The sequence below is a fragment of the Scomber japonicus genome, chromosome 2 (genome assembly GCF_027409825.1).
Source record: "Scomber japonicus isolate fScoJap1 chromosome 2, fScoJap1.pri, whole genome shotgun sequence".
In the NCBI taxonomy this organism is placed as follows: domain Eukaryota; kingdom Metazoa; phylum Chordata; class Actinopteri; order Scombriformes; family Scombridae; genus Scomber; species Scomber japonicus.
The window spans coordinates 12,345,516-12,367,827 of record NC_070579.1 but is presented as its reverse complement, the minus strand read 5'-3'; the positions used below and the strand labels follow the sequence as shown (position 1 = coordinate 12,367,827).

The 22,312-nt window shown below is 37.9% G+C and overlaps 1 protein-coding gene across 1 annotated transcript; it reads right to left on the bottom strand.

The window, feature by feature from the left end:
* Nucleotides 1-235: 235 nt before the first annotated feature.
* On the bottom strand, nucleotides 236-21,658 carry LOC128372467 (proto-oncogene vav-like). The gene is made up of 29 exons (XM_053332551.1): nucleotides 21,561-21,658; nucleotides 20,923-21,018; nucleotides 20,709-20,825; nucleotides 17,724-17,840; nucleotides 15,576-15,634; nucleotides 15,376-15,441; nucleotides 14,250-14,355; nucleotides 13,174-13,269; nucleotides 12,965-13,033; nucleotides 12,750-12,853; nucleotides 12,559-12,658; nucleotides 11,158-11,253; nucleotides 10,983-11,051; nucleotides 10,081-10,167; nucleotides 9,905-9,990; nucleotides 9,690-9,825; nucleotides 9,274-9,383; nucleotides 8,102-8,203; nucleotides 7,903-7,997; nucleotides 7,782-7,804; nucleotides 7,518-7,554; nucleotides 7,195-7,331; nucleotides 5,537-5,602; nucleotides 5,119-5,150; nucleotides 4,039-4,149; nucleotides 3,101-3,188; nucleotides 2,796-2,925; nucleotides 558-709; nucleotides 236-472 (listed from the first exon to the last, which is right to left on the bottom strand). Exons 2-29 carry the CDS (start codon nucleotides 21,007-21,009, stop codon nucleotides 419-421), a joined length of 2,532 nt encoding a protein of 843 aa, XP_053188526.1. The 5' UTR covers nucleotides 21,010-21,018; nucleotides 21,561-21,658; the 3' UTR covers nucleotides 236-418.
* Between the last annotated feature and the right edge of the window lie 654 nt (nucleotides 21,659-22,312).

The window sequence follows — 22,312 nt, the reverse complement described above, 5'->3', positions numbered from 1 at the left end:
TTGAGGAAGTCTCTTTCCGGTTTCAACATGACAAAGCCTGAAGAGCTTGACTGGTTATGGGTCACAGGCCTGATCTCAACCTCATCAACACATTTGGGATGAACTGGAACACCAACTTAAATGACATGTTCCTAAAAAATCACATATAGTTGTGATATTAAGGTGTCCACATACTTTTGGTCACGTAGTATTTGTTTTGTAAGTTATTTGCACAGAAACGAGACATTGGTACAGTCAGCTGAACATAAGTTTTATTCACATCACTAGACAGTCCACTAGAAAGACCACAGTTAGCTTCTCTTCCACACGCACACAACCACACTCGTGCACATGAGTTAATGCAAAAGATGGAAACCAGGTATCTCAATGATACCTGCACACATTCAATGATAGCCTACATGTCTCCACTGCAGCCAGGTTAACAGTAGTCAGAGTAATCCTCCTCCACATAGTTGGCTGGAAAGAGCCCCACCTGGAAACACAGGAGCAGTGAATGTCAGTTTTTGTCTTTCTTTCTTTTCTTTTTTTTGAGGTATGGATGTTTATAGGTTACTCACCCGGCCGTACACCTCTCCTCTCCACCAGCCGCTGTGACCTTTTTTGGAGAGGATCTTGATGGTGTCTCCTTCCCGCAGCGACAGCTCAGAGCGGTCCCTGGCTGAGAAGTCATATCTGGCCCTCGCTACACCGAAACTCCTCAGGCTGCCCCCTGTCAGACAACACCATGTACAGTAAGAACATCGATGATCCTAAATAGACGTTTGATTGCTTTGATTTTACTTATTGATTGTGTTTTTGTTTTATTCTGTACAGTTTTATTGTTTTTAATTGTAAAACGTCTATGAGTATTGTCAACAGCGCTCTATAAATAATAAATAATATAGTATTATTATTCTTAAAATAATAGTTTGACATTTTAGGAAGTACACTTAAGTCAAGTCAGTTGTGTTTGTACTGCTCAGTATCACAAAAATCACACATTTGCCTTCATTTCAGATAAGGAAAAACTTTCTCCAAAACAATCTTTATCAGGGCAAAAAAGGAAGAACAACAGAAGGAAGGAAGGGATCGGACTGACACACATGCAGCAGATGTTGTGTGTACAGAAATACAGCATGGAAAAATTCACTTTCGTGCTGAGTGTTAATGAGAAAATCATTACCACTCTCCAATATGAATAATGATACTTATATTCTCGTTTTACTCTTGACAAGAAAGTGAATAAGTGTATATATCAAAATGTCAAACTTTTCATTAAACATTGAAGAGTGTGTGAAGTGACCAGACTATAGCCACGAATTTAGAAATACTGAGGTCATGAGTCCGAGCCTCACTAAGGGGGTTCAGGGCAATGCCCCCCTTAGAAAATATGAAGCCTATCGTATGAATCTATGCATTTTAATGCATTTGGACAGTAACAATAATCACTTATGAAATAATGTCAGTGCCAACACACAGATGAAAAGTGGACTAAATCCAACACAAATATGGCCAATTTTAAAATGACTCTTTTTCAGGTCAGTTTCTTATTGCATTTAAATCACTTTCATTGTCAGATAAGTGTTTAAACATGCAATACTCCAGTTCATTCCAAAAAATAAATGTCATGAGATAATTTCTGACTTGTATGTCATGTTACTATTACTACTTTGTGTAGGCCTATTCTTTTACTTGATGTGGACATTAAAGGCGCAGAATAATTTAGGATTTGTTGGTTGTGGTTTGTAAAAACAACATTCAAAGTTGGCCCCTCCCTCCTTTAAGCATTTTAATAATGAGCTTTAATGGTAAACCTCAAATGATGTAACTGTAGCAGCAGAGCACAGTGCGGTCAGTGCAAGTTATTTTCCTGAGTCACATTAGCTGCTCCACTCCCAAGTTACATCAAATATAGTAAAAACTATACCTGCAGTCATGTTTTCCCTAAAATATTTTGTTATAGAGTTATCTGGATCTAGGGATGTATTTTCAGGAGCACAGATGTTACTGAGTGATCATAGAAATATTGTAAGAATGTTATAGGAAGACTACAGGCAGCAATGTGTATCCATGATCCTTTTGCTCTTCCATAAATACACGTTGCTACTTCTCACTTCATCATGAAAGGGACACTACTCTACAGACTACATAGGCTATAATTTGGGAAATAATTGTGTATTTATAATTAATAGTTTAGAGTATAATAGAGATCCAAGATGAAACTGGCTGCTGCATCAGCACAATGGACAGCACCATGAGTTTATCAATACACAGCACAGTCAGGATACTGATATTTCAGAGTCATAGATTCTAACTCGTAGATACCTCAGTCAGATTAAGGATCAATGAGCTAGGCAGACTAATCTCACATATTCAACTAGACCACCACTCTGTTCCTGCACTCTCTGTGCTACTAGGGGATGGAGAGCATTGCCCCTCATCCAACCTTAAATCGCCTGCTGCCTATTTCCCACTGAATATTTCTGCTAACTGAAAATGTCAGAGCAGAAACTTCAGATCTATTCTATCTAAAGTTTGGCCATGTCACATTTTAGAAACGTTAATAGTCTGTGAGCTCAGATCTTGAAAGTAGTTGTTGCTTCTGTGTCTGTGGTGTAACTTGTGTTGATGAGATGATGCCAACCTTTATTCACAGCGCACCATACAACTATATAGTTGTAGCGATTCATCACTTGAAATTTGATTTAAAGAAACGAGAAAAGTAAAAAAAAGACCCAGAAAAAAATACAGAGGGATGTGACCTTGGTGCCCTCAATGGTGGCTACAGGCCTCAAAGTATCAGAGATCTACTGAACCTGGTGTCGTATTCGGCGTGTTGTTGGATGAGTTGCTTTCCTCTGGTTGTTTGTACGGCGTACAGAGCGTGGTGTCCACATCCTTAAAATACTCTTTCAAAGAGTTCTGCTGGTAAAACTGAATCATTTCCTGACAAAGGAAGAAGACAGAGAGACAGTTATATGAGGAGAAGGTGATAAATGGGAGACAGATTTTGGATGTGGTGTGAGATGAAAACATGAGGTTGAAATCAAGAGTGTAAGGAATGGTTATAGAGTATTTTTTGGTCACAGTGTATTTGGTTGCGTGAGAGTGGAAGACTTACAATTAAACCCTTGAATGCTTTTTTATCATTGATGCGGTACAGGCCTTCAGTGGAGGTGATCTTTATGTGTCTGATGTCCATGTTGAACCTGGGAGACCAGAGCGAGGGATAAACAAGAGATCTTAATACTGAGATCATTAACATTAAAGACTTATAACCATGGTGATATAAAACATTTACTAAATCCTTTGCTGGGAGGGCATATTTCCCTACTTTCACAGGAAGTGATAACTGAGCTCAAATACTTTTAATAATCTGTTTAAGCTGGGCTAATGTCATCATTCAATATAGGCGAGCAAACATCACTTTTGTCATTTGCAGGTAGAAAGACATCTTTGGAGTTAATTGAGACTGCAACCTACAATTATTTTCATAATTTATCGATTAACCTTTTGAGCCCAATAAAAAGTCACAGAGCCTAAGGGGATATCTTCAAATTGATGGTTTTGTTTGACCCAAAGTACAAAAACATAAAAAGTATTAAATTCACTACAATTTATAACAAAGAAAAGCAGCAGATCTTCAAAGTTGAGAAGCTGGAACCAAAGAACTTGAGACATTTTTGCTTGAAAATGTATTTAAACAATTGATAATCACAATTGCTGCTAATTCAATTTATGTCAATTGTCATAGTAACAATCAACCATTGTTTTGAGTGACTATATTTCACTATGTATAACTAAAAGATCTGCCTTACATAGTCATTGAAATTAAAACAGTCTTATGTATAACAAAACTTTTTTTTTTAAATCACAAAATTCAGCCCAGTTGTGTCTCCTCCACCTAATGCCCCAAATCATCAAACTAGAGTTTACTGGGAGTCCATCTTCAAACAGAAGACAGAAACTTGATAGAAAGAAAAAGTCTTGTCCCACTACACAGATAAACGCTGTCAGTAAATCAAACTTCTTTGATGCATGAATGGTGTGGAGGCTTACTTGATGCTGATTGCAAACTCTCCTCCATCTTTCTGCCGTACCAGGAAGGTTCCATCAGAGCGTGGCATGAGGAGGTTTTTCGCAGCAGTTCTGTCCATGTTCCCCGCAAACCTTGAAGCAAAGTAAAAAAAAATATATTATTCTTAATTTAAAGTCACCACCCCAACTCAAAAGTGTGTTTTTCTTCTTGTTCCTGCAGTTGGATGTTTGAGCTTAAATGTGCAGAGTTTGACACTCGAAGGCTGTTTTCACATTTATCTGCTGAATGGGGAAGTTTCTTGGTGCTCACCTTAAATTTGAGTTTAAGGCACAAATATATGAGCATGATTTATAACATCACTATTAATTTGGAGCCCGTATGCAACCTCCACTGCACATACATTGAGATTGGACTTTTCAGTGAAGGAGGATATTTGTGCCCAGCAGGTAAACGATTGAGATTCATTTTTTTTATGAGAGAGAAGAAGATGCAGTGTTTGTGTTTAGTAGCTTACTGAATCACTGTATCATATAAAAAAATATGATATTAGTGTCAAATGAAAATTGGTGCAGAGTGTGTGCTGCTTTGTGTCTTTGTTTCCCATCACTGTGCCATTGTAGATATTTCCTCTAGGTGGCACAAACATAAAAGATTTTCAAACATTCATGACACATAAAGACTTTATACACAATAAACTTGTTTCTAATCTTTTTACAAGCTGCTTTTTCTTTGCTCCCTTTAATTTGCTGCACTGTGAGCCATCTGCAGTTAGTACATCATGTTTTTTTATCATGAGCTTGACTTTGAAGAATAACGATGACACAACAGGCTACAAGCGAATTATTAAAGGTTATTTTATTCCTTTTTTTATTTTATTCAAATCAATGGTGCAATGTGCTAAATCCTATTTGTGTCATGATGATACATCCCTGAGCTGCTTTAAAAACTCTTTTTTTATGTCTTGTTCCATTTTTGCAGCTATTAGTGTGTCTCTGTCCCTACAGTGATGTACTGCAATACAGGAAGAACTGTAGCTCTGAGGTAACTAATGTTTGTCATTTAAGACAAGTCATTTAAGCCATTTTCTGGTTGATACTCACCAGTTGTAACCGGACAGATCGGGGGTCGGCCTCTGGGAAAGGGTGAGAACACACAAGAGGTTAGATGTATGTGGTTATGGCGGTAACAGTTCTTCACTTCCTAATGCTGCTAATCTTGGTTTCAATACACCAAAGTGGCCAACATGCGTGCAAGTTGACATATATAATAGATATGATAGACTGATATAAACATATATCATTTATCTGTTTCTTATGCTAAGGACCTAAATGAAAAAGTTGCATTACATTAGGCCCAAATGTCAAACTGCAGTAAGTGGTTATAACTGGTTGACTTGTAGGTGTTTCTGGCGTATTCACTTCTGTTACGGATGACCTGAAATAAACTCAGTTCAGTGATTGTGTTTGCTGTTATCGAGTTCATGCTGTTATCGAGTTCATGCTGACAGGTCGTACTCACAGAGATGTAGGGCTGGACTCTGTTGCATGGGAACCATCCCATTTGACCAATAGTCAGGTTTCTTCCCTGAGTGAAACATACAACCACATATCACATGACTTGTAAAAACAGCCATTAAAACACACAGTACAGTATGAATCATCAGCATGAAAAGGTTACTGATAAACAAACTCCACCATAAAACAAATGTCTAATGTACAGTACATATTGATGGCAGGCAGTAAATTCTTTACTCTAATAATTTATAATAAGCACAGTGAACAATAAAGAAATAAAACTACTTTTTGTTGAAGATACTGTTGTCTTGTATTTGACTGTGAGGGAGGCTTCAACATCCAAGACTTGAAAGATTACTCAATAGGAACTATGAATGAATAAATCCACTTTTTATTTTTCTTTCTCTTCGCACTTCTGTATCCTCACACTTTGTGATCCAGGGCTACTGCTAACGATCATTTTTATTTTCAGTTAATCTGCTGAATAATTGCTTGATTAATTAGTAAATTGTTCAGTCTGTGAATGGTCAGAAAATATTGTGAAATAGTGGAAAATGTCAATATTATTTCCCATAACTATCTTTTGCTGCGTAACCAAAAACCCAAATCCAAAGATAGTCAGTTTACTGTCTCATATGACGATGAAACGCAGCAAACCTTAACAGTCGAGTAGCTGGAACCACATACATTTGGAGGTATTTTTGCTTGAAAAATAACCGATTGATTATTAAAGTAGTTGCCAATTAATTTTCTGTAATTCAATTAATTGATTAATTGACTAATTGTTGCAGATGCATTTTGAACATAATGATTTATTTTTTATATTCATGTTTTACAATATTTGATCTCTTTTATTTGTCATTGTTTTTTTATTTATCTAATTTTTTTAATATATATAATTTTAAATCTATTTAATTGGTTTTACTATATTTTTTACTGTATTTACTATATTTATATAAGTTTGTGGTAGACGTACAAATCCAGAAAAAGACAGAAAGCAGGTACTGGACCACATAACAGGTGACATCCTAAATAAATCTACCTGCATTGAGAGCTGCAGTATATTTGACTTATCATTTTTATTTCTTGTGTTGTTGTACCATTTATATTCATGCTGCCTTATTATCATCTGCACAAATCTGTACAAGAAAAGTTTAATTGATTGATTAGTTTGATTAATCTTAAATATTGAACAGTGAGGTTCCCCACATGCACTCTAATGGACAGATAAATACACCGACAAATAAAAGCCCATTTTTAAATAATAGGTGAAATATATTTTTTAAATCAGTTGATATAAACTGGCACTTCTCCAGATCCTAGTTTTCACAGAGGATTGTTTGTACTCACAAATATTTAGTAAACTGTTAAACTGGCAAAAACACAGCATGCATTGTATTTTAGATGAAATATGTTTCTAAGTCATAATCCTCCAGTAGACTGCAGATTTTAGAGACTGAAGTGCAGGTCGGGCATGAGAGAGGAAGTGGGAGATAGAAGAGACGCAGAGAGGAAAATGACAAAACAGAGAGAAAAAGACAAAAGCATTTCACGCCTACACATTACCAACAGGAAACAAGACTTGAAAACATAACAAAATTATATGTGACCCCCCCTCCTCAGTTTTTAGAGAGTAGCTCTGTATTTGGTATTTAGCTTTACCTCCCACCACGGCAAGTCAGCCTCGGCACGGGTGAGCTCAATGATGTCGCCTTTGGAGAGGTGAAGCGCTTGGCCAAAGCCCACAGGAGGCGGCGGCAAGCCATAATACTCCTGGGACACCTCCATCTTAGGAAATCCTGAGTGAGAGAGTGACAAGGTGAAAGTAGAGATGTTGAGATATGAGAAAGTAGATCTGAAACACAATGAAACCGTTTTAAATCCATCAAATTTTTAACTTTTTAATATTCAGGGAGGTTGATTGGTAGAATTAACATAAATAACAACAAAGAAATGTTATATATGTTGTTCCGTGCCTTTCTTACCGACGCTGGATTGCCCAGAGGACCTGTGTGGCTTACCCTAGAGGAACAAGAGACAGAAGAAATGCCGCTATCATACCTTGAACTACAGTATAACACACAATATGTCATCCAAAAACAACAAAACCGATGAAAACGTTAATTAAATTAAAAGTTAATTAAAACAAAAAGATATGAAGAATAGTGTGAAGGAAGAAGAATGCAAGACCAAGAAAAGCTTATTTATCACTTCTGCCTGAACAATGTCAAAGATTCATGAAGTCTCACCTTTCTCACAGTGCTCGAGTGGTCTGAAATTGGAAGAGGAACATCAATGTAAGAGGTGATAATCACAATAATCCATGATAATTACACTAATTAGAAATGATATTTATACACATATACAGACCTGAGTTGCGTCCGCAGGCAGGAACTCTACCTAAACACTCTTTATGTGCAGCCATTTTACATCGAGTGCAACGGTAGCCCTGGAAAAATATCCCTCTGTGGATGATAAACAGATTTGACCTCAGTTGACAAGAGTGTCCTTTTTTTAGATTGAAGCTCAAGGAGTAGAGAGAGAGAGACAGCTAGTGAGATAAAAGTACCTTAAGAGCATCGAGCAGGCCTTGCAGCAGGTGGTTTCTTCAAAGCAGTGCATCTGGAAGTCGTGGTTGTTAGCTGTGGAGTTCTCTGGACACATGTTCGACCTGCAAACACCAAATGCAACAGTTTTAACCATGTTGGGGTGCAAAGCATTTACAGAGATTACTCCTTTCTTTTTACTTTCACACTCGCAGTTTGACTAGTTGCCACTGTCTTGAGTCAAGAGAGATTCAACATGCTTTTAGTATTATGTGACAGGACTCTTATTCAGATATGACAGTGACACTAACAGGAACTTGTGCTGATAATTCAGACAGAATGGCAGCAAGCAACACAATGAACTCAGAAAGGCAACATCAACAGATTTTGCAATATCTCTTTATTTCCTGTAAAGGAAATTAAAAAAAAACAACCAAGTGTCACGTTCACATCCAGAGTCTGTCAACTGCCACTTTTATTCAGTTCCTTGTTTCCCAACCGAGGTGGTTTTGTTCCATTTATAGAAGATTATCCTTTCAACTATCAAGAAGTTAATTCAGTTTTAGACTTTTATGTAAAGACTGCAGGAAACTCTTAAAGCAATCTCTTATATTTATCTTATTGTCAACAAATCTGCAGAGTTGAACCAACATTGAACTCCTATTAACAAGTATTGTGAGTGTATCCAGTCTGATACATTGTGTTCCTCTGTGCCATAGACCTCCGTTGTACAAGGAGCCTTTCAATTGAGAGATACGATCTTATAGCTCTTTGGAGCCGTTTCTAAATAACCTACAGTAATAACACCCTTCGGAGGTGAAGAAACATGTCACTCACTGCAGCTGTGTGACACCCTGATGTGTTTTTAATAGTTTTTTGGCAAGAACGGAGGTCTACAACATGGAGGAATACAGTATATCAGGCTTACACAGGTACACAGAGTTCACTGTTAGCGTTGTGCTGCATGTGAGATTTGCTGACAGTAAGAAAACAGGAAATCAGCTTTATCCTTTAAAATGTAATGATGAATGGCTGCATTCACTGTTTTTTGTGTGTGTTATTGCCGTTATAGTTTTTTCCTTGTTTGTGCACCTTTGTTAGTGGGTTTATGTTTTTGTCCATTGCTGTATGTGCAGGTATAAAGGTACAGGTATGTATATAGGCATATTGTGTTTGTGTATATGCAGTAACTCACAGAGCCATCTCAAACTGTTCCAGCCACTTCTTCTTCAGTTCTCTGGTTTTGAAGAATAAATCGTACCCACACCTCCCATAGCAGTCGAGCAGAAGGAACAAATAGGACCACTGTTCACACACATACACACACACACACACACACACACGCACACACACAAAAACACACACACACACACACACACACACACAGAGTTAGCCTTGTAGTCATCTCATGTAAAAGTGGTGCTACAAAGGGAAGGATGTAGAGAAGAGGTGAGGGGAAAAGATGAAAATGTGGAGAGGAGAGGAGAGGAGAGGAGAGGAGAGGAGAGGAGAGGAGAGGAGAGGAGAGGAGAGGAGAGGAGAGGAGAGGGAAGAAAAAGAAAGGAAAGGAAAGGAAAGGAAAGGAAAGGAGCAGAGGATGGAGGAGAGGACCTTTTTATTATCCTTCTCTCCTGCCGTCTCATCTCGTATCTGGTAGTGCTGTAGTTCAATGATCTCCTTTAGCTCAAAAGTCTCTCCACTCTTCTTCTTACAGACAAACATGGCTTTATCGAAGAGGAATGCATACCTGCCAAAAAACACACAATGAAATACATCAACACAAGTTCAAAAACCCAAAATAAAACAGTGAGATAAACGAAACACACCTGTCCTGTTTAGACTTTTTCTCCGAACTGCAGATCTTCAGCTCTCCGTCGATCTTGGGGCGACCGTATAGTGCTAGAGACTGAGTCTAAAGCGCAGAGGAGAAGAGAGGAGAATAACAGTCAACAAAATGACATGTCTACAAGAAACAGATTCAAAGCCAAAACTGTGACCGCACCATGTTTTCTATAGACAACTGGAAGGTGGTGATCTGTCGGATGATCTCATTGTCTCGCTTCACCTCGTTTACAGACTGTGCCAGGTCCTGCAAACACACACACAAATGACTAAATGTTTAAATATGACAGATTTAATGTCAAGTATGTTTTTTTGTGTCCATGTGGTTTAGTCATATTTTAAGGGGTTAACATTTAAAAAAAATGTATGGGTACCTTGAACACACATTCTTTTTTATTAAATTCATTTTGAGAGAATACATTAGAGGACTATAGCAAAAATGTCCAAGTGGTGTAACCATAAAAACATAAAAACTGCTTGATGTTTTTGAATTGCTCATCTTGCCAACCGTTATATGTCACTGACCCATATACTGTACTGTTCAGGTCAATTCCTATCCACTTATATATCTTCTTAAAGTGATCCATCCATCCATCTTCTACTGCTTATCCAGGGTCGGGTCGCTATGGATCACTTCTTAAAATGATCCATAGTACAAAAAATATTGGACACATTTCAACCTTTTCTTTAAAAAAAGCTGCAGCTTACACAGATTTTGTTTTTAAACATGGAACAATAAATTCATCCTTTACATTCAATAACATTTATTCAAATCATGAATCCATAAGATAGTGTGATTGTGACTGTTAAAACATAAAGAATATGCTCTCTCAGCTTAAAGCTTCATTAAGGATTAATCACAGATGGCCGATGAGGCATTTATGAATAAAAAAATAGATTTTGTGGTTCAGAAGTTTGGTATGGAGAGTAGCTATGTGAGGAGGCTGTGAAGGGGCTGGATATGAACAGTATGTTAGGATTAAACTAGTGACTGAAGAACACACACACACACACACACACACACACACACACACACACACACACACACATGGTAATACTCACTCTCATGGCATCAAGAGCTGTGCGGAGGTTCTCCTTGTCTGCAGGGTCAGTGGTGTGTTTTACCAGCTCCTGCAGACACAAATAAACCACCTCAAATTATAGCTACTGGATGAAACTAACTAAAATTAAGATGCTACACACAAACACACACATCTGCACATCTGTACAAACATACCTGTAACAGCAGGTGGTACTTGAGGACTCTCTGCATAGGGACCATGAGTAAATCTCTGAGAGAAAAACGCCCACTATTGGCTCTCTTTGAACACTCCTGAGAGAGAGAAAAGGAAGTGAACATCTGCAGTAAAACACATGTGGGTTAAGAAGATATTGTAGCACTAAAACACAAAACGACAGCATGTCCCATACAGACTGCAGTTATTAAAGCTATGTCTGTAAAACTGTTGACAGCACACCTCAAGTGATACACAAGATCAGTTATTACTCTTTTAGTCCTTTTTAAACCATGATTCCATATTTGTCAAATCTACTCAAAGCATCAAGACTCTTTGCATGATGTTATCTCCATGTACGGTGAAAAATAAGAGCTCAGCACACATGGCGGGGTCAAAGACACTAACAACATTAACACTAGGAAGGCAAGTTCCACTGGTATACATTAAGGTTTAACGACAGAGGGTGTCGTCTGCTGCACAGGCGGTGAAGTGTGATTTTGGGCTCTATGCTGTCAATAAAATGGACTTGACTTGAATGAACAATCATTTTGTCGAACCATATCCGACATTCCTTAAACATTAAAACAAAGTGGCTCAATTCCTTGATTCCTGTTCTCTTTCAAAACAAGTAGAGCGGAAATGAAGCTTCTGGGGGAAGTAAAACTTGTCACTAGGAGAGTTAACTTCATTGCAACACCTTTTGTTGACCCCAAGCATTTGAACCTGAAAGTGGAGGGGTTGAGAGAAAATAAGGATATATAGAAATAGAATATATAGAAATAAGAATGATGAAATTCAAAGTAGCAAAGGTCAAAATATCTTGACTTTTAGTCCGTAGTATGAGTCATGGGCCAAAAACACTGCAACATTGAATTTCTCCACACCACTTCAGTTTATAAAACAGGCTTTGTGTTATAACTTGAAGTCTTAAATCTGAATCTGAGATAACAGAGTTCTTTCTCAGGCCTAAACCTTCATTAACTGATTTTTTGGCCACTTGGGGGCAGCGGATATAAGTTATGAACACAACACCGACATATCAGCAGCTCTTAAGCTTATTAGCTAGCACTTTTTAGCAAATAGTAGCACATTTACACATCCAGCAGTTACAACATTGTCATTCATTAGGAGTTATGTCTCGGTGCCTTTATTGTCATTGCACAGCAGTAGTGCAACACAATAGTTTGTCCTCTGTGGTTACTACACATAACAACAGCAACAGACAATAAACATAAAACAACTCTTAAGGGAAATATTTGACACTTTAGCAGACACATAAACACATATCTGCTCATGCTCTGCTTGTTCTGGCTTGTTCAGCTGTATAAAAAAAGGACTTTTTAATGCAAAGTCACACATCTCCTCGTGCTTCTGCTTTTGAGAGTGTGTGTCTTCCTCACCTCCAGTTTCATCCTGATGTCCTCCCTCGAATTTGAAAGCTTGTCTAGGTGTTTTGTCGATGTTTCCACCTGACTGCAGTAACGACCATAGAGTAAGAGTCTGAGGGGAGAATATAAAATGTCATTATAAATCTGTATAATGTATATATGCACAGACAACATGAGTATGTGCATAGGTGTGTGTTGCGTACCTCTCCTTGTAGCTCAGAAACACCAGGTGGATGTTCTTTGCTCCATAACTTAAGATGGAAGTCCGGACCTCCTTCAACAAATCACGATGTGTCGTGGCCAACTCCTACACACACACACACACATATACATACACACAAAACATGTAAACAACACTGGTATATAGAGAAAAAGCTGTGAGCATGATGGATGTGTTAATAATAATCTCCTCCTGTACCTCTATGTTGATGAAGATACTCTCAATTTCATGAGGCTGGAGAAACCTTTCAAGAGGCTTCATAAAGTGCTGCACAAAAGAGAAAGCATGGTTATTATTCTCTCTTTAATTGTGTGTCTGAGTGTCTGTTTGCATGCTTGTGTGTGTGTGAATGTTTTACTGTAATGAGTGCAAATGAATGAAGCTCCAGACGGAGGACATGTGCACACCTGTAATATAGATTCCAGTGTATCGGAGTATTTCTCTTCTGTCTGTCTGATCTCCTGCAGGCAACACTCTCGTTTGTCTACCCCAGTCTTCTGCTGCTGCATGTGGACAAACACAGACACACACACACACACACACACACACACACACACACACACACACACACACACACACACACACACACACACACACACACACACACACACACACACACACACACACACACACAGTGGTCAATTGACATACGAAGAGTCTAGACCAGAGGATGTTTTCTAAAGGTCTAAATATACTATGTATGTATTTAATGGTATGTGTTAAATACTGTATCTTGACCACTAAGGACACATTTTGTAGCACTAAAATATGTTTTAACTTCTATCTTGCATCTGGCAAACCTTCTCTCTTTCACCCCTCCTCTGTTATGTTCTTTCCCTTTTAACCATATCAATTGTTAATAGGGCTACAATTAAATGTCATAAAATAGCAAAAATACACATTCAACTTTCTAAAGATCAACTTCATTGACCCTCATTCACATATGTTTCAATTTATAGTCATAACAAGACAAAAAAAACTATAAATTCTCACATTTGATGACGTTTTGTATCTTTGCTTGAAAAATTATTAAAAACTATTATTTACTTATTAAAATAGATGCAGATTAATTTATGTTTTGCTAATCAATTGACTGATTTTTGCAGGTCTAGTTAAGTTATTTTCCTGATGCCATAGTTTGTTAGCATTCTCTCTTATTGGTCATGTGATAGCTGATGAGAGGTGATCATTTCTGCTTCTTCAGGCTGTATTTGTGGTTGTTTGTGGAGGTAACTGCTTCCATTTAACTCACATAGGACGCAGCAAAAACAGTTTTGCCATTGATACATAATTATTTGGGTCAACAGTATGAATTGATTTGGTTGAAATGGTCAAAATGAGCACAAATATGCTACCAGTGACGAGGGCTTGCAAGTAGAAATGACTTCATTTTAAGGCTTCACAAGCTGTAATTGTTTTTTGAACTGTGCTACAATCATAGCAGAAGCCCCTTTTGGTTTGATGTTGAGGTTTGATCACTCACAGTTTCAGGTTGTTCTGTCCTCATCAAGTCTTCATAGATCTCGTCCCCTTCATTCTCCTCATCCTCCACAAAGTCATACAAGTCGTCATCTTCATCCACTGTGTCACTGAAACACACAATACACACAACACAGTTACACAACAAATTAATTAATGTCCACATAGGGAAGGTTCATGCTAGTTTGGATGGACCTGTGCTAAACTCTTACAAGACCTAACCTCACTTGTGAGATTTTCCATATTGTCATTTTGTTATTCTGTCTATAATTTTGGGGGTTTATCTAAGAGTCTAAGGGTAGAGGGTGTCATAAGTTGTAAAGATTTTAAAGCCCCTTGAGTAAAATTTGTGATTTGTGATATTGGGCTATATTGCAATTTTTAAAATAAATATATAACAATTTGACTTGACAAATTTATTTTTAACCAGTTTGTACAAGTAACATCACTTAACATGCATTTAATTGACAAGTAAGATACATAATATGCACATCCAACCCCAGATGAATACAGATGCTGACCAAAAACACAAGAAAGAAAAAGAAAAGGTACACTGAATACTGAATACTGAAAGCTCCAAATAAATGTGTTTAATGAAGCAACATTTTAGCCTTTGAGGTCCACAATAGGACAGTTACCTGTGAATAGTGACGTTTCATGTACAGAAGGTTTTTCACACAGTGTATTCTTAGCCCAGAGCTATCCTCAGCCTCGAATGGTACGTGACTTCTCTCCCTCTACTTTATTCAGCTCTATTTCTCACTGGTACCTTTTAGCCTCTTGTTTAGTCAATTTTCGGGGGATAACCCTGCAAACTCGGGACTAAGTGGGCTAAGTGGGCTGAGGAGCAGGGCCAGCAAGCTCTAGGCTAAAGTCTGGGTCAGTGTGCCAGGATTGTGCCAATATGAAAGCTTCCTTAGCCTGGAAGGTTTAAAGGATGCTTCTAACCTGCAGTGTGAAAAGCCCTGTAGTGGATTGTTTTTTTTAGATTATGGGTGTTTCTGTGTCACGTGATCTCTTATAGGTAAATTAGAGTTGTCATTTTTCTGGCCTGACTAATGGGACGATACTCTCCTCTCCCTCTTGCCTATCATTGTAATATTATAAAGATTATAAAGAAACAAACTTACTCTATCTGATCAGACAGACCGCTGTAGATCTCATCATCTTGAGTGCATCCTTCTAAAGGAAAAGGCCTAGAGGACAGGAACGTGTGTTTCAATAACATGAAAATGAACAATCAACATTAATAAATGAATCATAATGTAAAATGATTTCCAATGAAAACAAAAAAACTTAAATTATTAATCAGAGGAAGGAAAATACTTACTGGAGGCCTCTTTGTATTGAAACGGATGAATGTGATAGGATGGACAATGTGTCCATCACCTTGCACGCACACACACACACACACACACACACACACACACACACACACACACACACACACACACACACACACACACACACACACACACACACACAGAGAGAGAGAGAGAGAGAGAAAGCAAAGAGTTAGTAAATCCTGCAGAGAGAGATTGGTAAAAGTTGTTTCACACTTTAAGTGAAATGAATATGTCTCCTGGAAACTGGTTTCACTCTTGCTTTAGCCCAGTTTAAAATGAAAACTGCTGCATCATCATGAGAGATCACAGATATCCAATTTCATGCAGAGATGTCATCAGCTACACAGTCAAAGATGTCACATGGCGGCTCAAATGAAACTTCCTGATAAAGCCACAAAATGTGTCAGTGAGCTTAGAGTCATGTTTCGTAAGGTTTTAAAAATATGATTATGGCACAAAATTCTTCTCCTTTTCTTTTTCTAGTGTTGCTGTCAGAAACAGCTACTTCCGCGAGGGAATACAAGGGTTTGACAATGGTTACTTGTTCTCCATGATCGCTCAAGCGTACTTTGTATTTTTCTCCATCAAAACAATATAAAAAAAAATAGAACAGCTACTTCCCTGAGTACCAAACTAAGTCTTTCTTGTGTCACTGAGATAAATTTAAAAAAGGTCGGTCTCTCATGACTGTTTCTTTGTTTTTCTGTTGATGTAAAATAAAAGCACAGAGCTTATTTCTTGGTCACATACAGTATAGCTGAACTGTTTTTCTTTTCTTTTTTTAGTCAGATTTCTGTTTTCTTTCAAGAGAGAGAAGTAAGGAAAGACATATAAAGAAGTGAAAGTCTTTAGGAGAAGCTGAGAGAGAAAACAGCTGAATGAACAGAAGACGGATCTACAGTTCTACTGCCATCTCATAAGCAACCTCAACTAGACTTTTATGGCATTCAACATTAAACCACTCAGATCTTGAGATTAAGTTTTTTTTTACCATCTCAGAACAGAAAGGAAGATTGTCCCAAGTTCATCTGAAAATATTATTTTTTATTCTAAAGCAAGTACTGAAAAATAAAACTTTACCATCATTATTAAATCATCAATAATGAAACTTAATTAGGTATATTAATTACAATTTTTAGGTAATTTGTAATTCATTTGTGTATTTACATTTAGTACTATAACTTTTATTTCACTACATTGCATTTTTTCACTTCATTAAGTTTCATATTCAAAAGCTATAGTTTATGGTTACTTTGCAGATTGCAGTGGTGGTTAGTTAGTTAGTTGCACCTCCTTCTCACCTTTAAGAAGTTGTTGGCATGTTTCACCAAAGACTCATTTCCCCTCTAAACTTCACACATGGTTTCATTTCATTCATTTCATGTGTAGCCAAATAACGTGAAATTATTTTAAAAGTCTAAAGGAAAGAATGAAAGAAAAGAAATTTGTACAGTAGAACTTTTTCTGTCTGAACTACCCGACTGTATAAACCCTAAAAACAATTTATAAATCATATGTATAAATGTAACAGTCACTATTCTGGCCATTTTTCTACACAATAACTTCTTTTACTGTTGATACTTGGGAGTACATTTGGCCGATGATATATCTGTACTCTTATTTGTTTGGTTTTGAGTGCAGGGCTTCTACTTGAAATGTATTGTCATAGTGTGGTTTTATTACATTTAAGTCTAAGTCTCGCTATGACAGTAAAACAAATATTAAACTAGTGTAAAAAGACCCCACAGTCAGAAGAGGATTGGGTGTCCACCTGCTGTTGACTCATTTTGTTTCTTATAGAAACTGCCTCCTCTAACAAATCAAATAAATGCACATTTCTAAGTCACATCTTGTTCACATTAAAGTGCTGTGGGTGCACCACACCGAAAGTGAAAGAGAACTGTGAAGTTCTGAATTCATGTGTTCACTCAGCGTCTTCAATGACAAAGTCACCAAGTTACTTCCTGTTGAGGCTGTGTGGGTGTCTGCAAGCTGCAGTGAGGCATCGGGACTCCAAAATGACTGGGGTGTATGTGTTTCCCTCATGCAGAGACCCTCATTACTGTATGCATTAGGTAGACAGATAGATAGATAGATAGAGAGATAGATAGATAGATGTGGTTTAGTGATACCTTTGCAAAGTCTCGTACATCAAACAGGTCAAAGGCCTCAAACAGTTCACTCTTTTTGAGTTGAAACCTCTCTTGACAAACTCCCAGAAATGTCCGGATATTCTTCAGGCACAGAAACTAAACACAAGCAAACATAAACACAAATATTACGTTAGTTGATTAACAAAACAAAAAAAAATCTTGATAAATTATTAATAATTTAAGGCCATTTTAAGGCCATGGTGACATCTTCGAATGTCTCATTTTGCCCGACCAACAGTGAAAAACCCAAAGACATTTAGTTTACCGTGATATAAACCACAGAAAGAAGCAGCTAATTTTCATATTGAAGAAAATAATGTTGCTTGAATGATTATCAAAAGGTCGCAAATCATCAGTTGATTAATTGAATAAATGTTTCAGCTATAAAAAATAATTTCTAGGTGCAGCTAAATTTGTCTTTTGTTAAATCACAGAAACAATATACATTATTGACAACATTATTATCTATAAATGTACCGGGTTAATATTACAGTTGATCAAACAGCCACATCAAAGCAAGACATCAACAACAGCCTAATGACTACAGATTAGGAAGTCAGCATTATCAGATTAAACATTCAAATGACAATAAATGTAGCAGTACAGGTGTGTTGTGACAGGTAGTCAGTATGATAGTCCAATAAATCTGTCGGGAAAACAATTTGGACGTGTAATTATTTGTCACTTTTCAAGCAAAAATACTAAACGTTCACTTGTCCCAGGGTTTACTGTTTTTCTTTGATTTATGTGACTGTGACTGTAAACTGAATACTTTTGGGGTTTGGACTGTTGCTTGGACAAACAAGTCATTTGAAGACATTGCCTCAGGTTCTCGATCCTGAAAATAATTATTAGCTGCAGCTCTACTCCATTTATTTATCAGGGACAATGTACACATGTTATATATGTCCCCTTTGAACAGGTTAATAAAATAAAAAATAAAGACAAACAACAAGAAAAAAGACTTTAAATAGAGTGCTTATAGTAAGCTACAGCATATGAAACATACTTCTACTTAACATCTTGAAGCAAGATATGACTGTTGGACATTAAAGGATGAGTAAACCATTAAAAAGGACATAAATAACAGGCCAAATATGAGAAAGGCACATAATAAGCAGTAAATGAGGCGTGTATGAAGCACATACGGAAACCAGCATTATACATCAGCTCGCAAATTTCATACTTGCTCGACAAACTTTTCTGAACTAAAAGAACCACATGAACACAAATGGGTGCACTTAAAAACTAAATCAAAGTGCCCATCAGCCACAAGGACCACATGGACATGAGCACTGACGCATCGAGACAAAGAAGAGAATACAAGAGGCTGCACAAAAAGGCGAGAGCTTTAAAATAAAACTAGAAAAGTAACCACAATGCAGACTACAACTGACATGGTGGTCAGACATTTGCAGCTCCACATAACTTCCTGAAGCAGCCTCTCTCTCTCTCTCTTGCTCTCTCTTTCTCTCTTCTCTCTCTCTCTCTCTCTCTCTCTCTCTCTCTCTCTCTCTCTCTCTCTCTCTCTCTCTCTCTCTCTCTCTGTGTCTGTTCAGCAGTAGAAAATGAGGAACTCTAATTTCAGAAAAGAGGAAATGTTAAGTTCTGTCTGATACTGCCACACACATCACATCTCTCTGTTAGTGCATAACGCTATTAACATAACACACACACACACACACACACACATACATAATTAGGTGCATATAAATCCCTATAACTGTAAGTCATTGCGCAGTCGACAAGAGTACAGGGAATATCCTCTACTTGTGTAATAACATCAGGTCAGTATGTGTGTGTGTGTGTGTGTGAACACGTCAGAGTGGACTCCTGTCTTCTGTTAATCACCGGATGTGTTTTAACCACTCTTGACCACATAGGATTTCCCAGAGTTGCACATGCACGTGTCGAAGCACATAACCACGCACTTAGGACATCTTGGTGAATCCTATCAGATATGAAAATAGGGCGTCCCTTGAGGGTTCAGGCCAACCACGTGACAGTCTGTTTCTCTCTTGATCATCCTACTATCTCTTTCTCATGTCCTCATTTTGCATTTTTGCTCACACTCTCCTTTCTAATTCTCTGTCTCCTCAGTTTTGATCCATTTTATGTTTTTTTTTTTTTTAATTGTCTTTTAGAATAAATCAGTCACTGTCCCAAATGGTTGATTCCTCAACAACCCCAATCACCACCTTTGTGCTCAGCGGATGTATAACACTGGCCGGTATTCACTCTGTAACAGTGTTTAATTGTATACTTTATAAAACAGTTGCCATCTGTCAGTTTTGTATGCTTTTTTATGTGTTTGTTTGTTTGTGCTAATATCGTGTGCTAAGGTGCCTGTATTGTATATGAATTTGTTATATATGTTGTTATATTGAGACTCTTTCTTGGTTGGAACGAGTAACTTCTTGGAGTCTCTGCTGGTTGTTGAACTATTCCTTTACAAAAACAAGATAGGACATTTTCCCTCCAAATGTTGGATGTCAGACGGGAGACTTTTAAAATCTACATCCTATCAAAAATGTTTTTGTGTATAGTTGTAAATGTGCAACACTGATCTGTCCTGTGAGATCAATGAATGCCAATCTAATTTATTCTGCCTTATTCACACCTCTCACGAGATAGTATCACTGACTCCGGCAAAATTCTAAAAACTGGAAGCAGATTTAGTTGAAAACTCTTTTCTGTAGCATCCGCCCTCTCTGAGCGCTTTCTATTTCTTTCTTTTTGTCTTTTCTTTTCTTCTTCATCATCCTCTCCACTCTGTACACACACTCCCGGATGTGGACAGATACAGATCACAGTATTTTCCTATCGGACAGCTTCGGGGCTTCACTGCTACCTGCTGGTCGCTATGGAAATGGCCTATGGAAATGGAGCAGGAAAAGCTTTGTGTGTGTGTGTGTGTGTGTGTGTGTGTGTGTGTGTGTGTGTGTATATGTGTGTATGTGTTACCTGGGACATCTGTGGGCGCAGGTTGATCTCTCTCAGGTTGACGGCCTGAGGCAGCAGGTTGTTAAGCAACTGGCACAGCAGCACGCCATCTCTCAGAGCTTGGGCCAGGTCACACACCTGGAACAGCGCACACAGACACACACAATTAGATTAAGGAACTAGGACAGGATGTGTGTCCATGCGCAGGTGTGTGTGTAAGTGAGAACTGATTTACCTGTGCACCTTCCCATGTGACCCGGTGATTCTCAGGGAGAACGCGGCAGTCAATCAACCACATTGCACACTGCCGCCACAACTCCATCTTTGTTTTCTGAATAACAGATAGATACATAGATAAATGTGAGGCAGGATTTTGCTGATATATATTCTCACAAGCACAATATTCAAATCCTCTGTACACTATGCAGCAGTCAATCAGTTGGGAAGATTGTAAGATAACGCTCTCCTGAGATAGATTTATGAGAAGCCAAGAGCAAAATTTTTGAAAGCACCTGTTGAGTTTGTTTGCTGCCTAAATTCACGCACACATACCGAAATCAATGAAAGATGTATGTCACAACTTTTACTTTGAATCTCCCTTTTGTTAGTTTCTTCTTCTCTTTTCGTCTGTAGCCACCAGCTGAACTTAGACATGTTTTTGTTATTACTAAAGATTACTAAAGATTTTAAACTAAATGAGCAGCAAATCAGCCGTCCTTCAGAGGACTCTGTGCATTCGCTCTCACTCTACATCTTGAGACAACATTCTTGAAATACATTTAAAAAGAAAGAAAGAAAAGAAGCAACTGTCAGTAAACTTTGTAATTTTTAACTGCATGTTAAGGTGGGATGACTATTACAATCAGCTCTTACCTTCAGGTGCTGCTATGTCTCTTTTTCTTGATATTCTACTCCCCGGCTTCCTTTCAGAATCTCATTGTAAGACTCAAGCACTGTCGTTCTGCCTGCATTTCTTCCGTGGTGGGTGTTCTGCAGAACTGCAGTGTGTCGAAGCTTTTAACTTCATCCCGCAACTTCCTTTTTCCTCTGACGCACCCTCATACAGTCGCATTCACACTCACAAATGCACACACACACACACCACACTCACACATGCATATACAGAGCTGCTGCTGCTGCTGCTGCTGCTGCTGTGGCTCTTTCTGCTGCTGCTACTATGAGGGGTACAAAGTTGATAACAAAGGAGTGTGATCTGGGTATGAAATGGGGTGTAGTAGGGTGTAGAAAATATCTGATAGAATAGCTGTGAGTGTGAGTGTGTGTAGCTCTCTCTCTCTCTCTGTGTGTGGTAACTAACACTTGTTTATTCAAAAAAGTGTTAAAACCGCTAACACAGCATTATTTAGACAGCCAATGAGATGTAGTACAATCATCTTATTTTACAGGTATATGTGAATACTTTTTAGTATTTAAAGCCCCCCTACCACTGAGAAATGTAATTTTAATCCTTGTTTAGTAGTAGTTGGATGTTTGAGCTTCACTGTGCCTGTTACTCTGTGCAATTTGTGACATTGCAGCTACTTTGGAGCCCATTATTGCCTCCAGTGCATATACACTGAGAAAGGACTTTTCAGTGAAGTAGAAAACATTGTGCAAAGAGACAG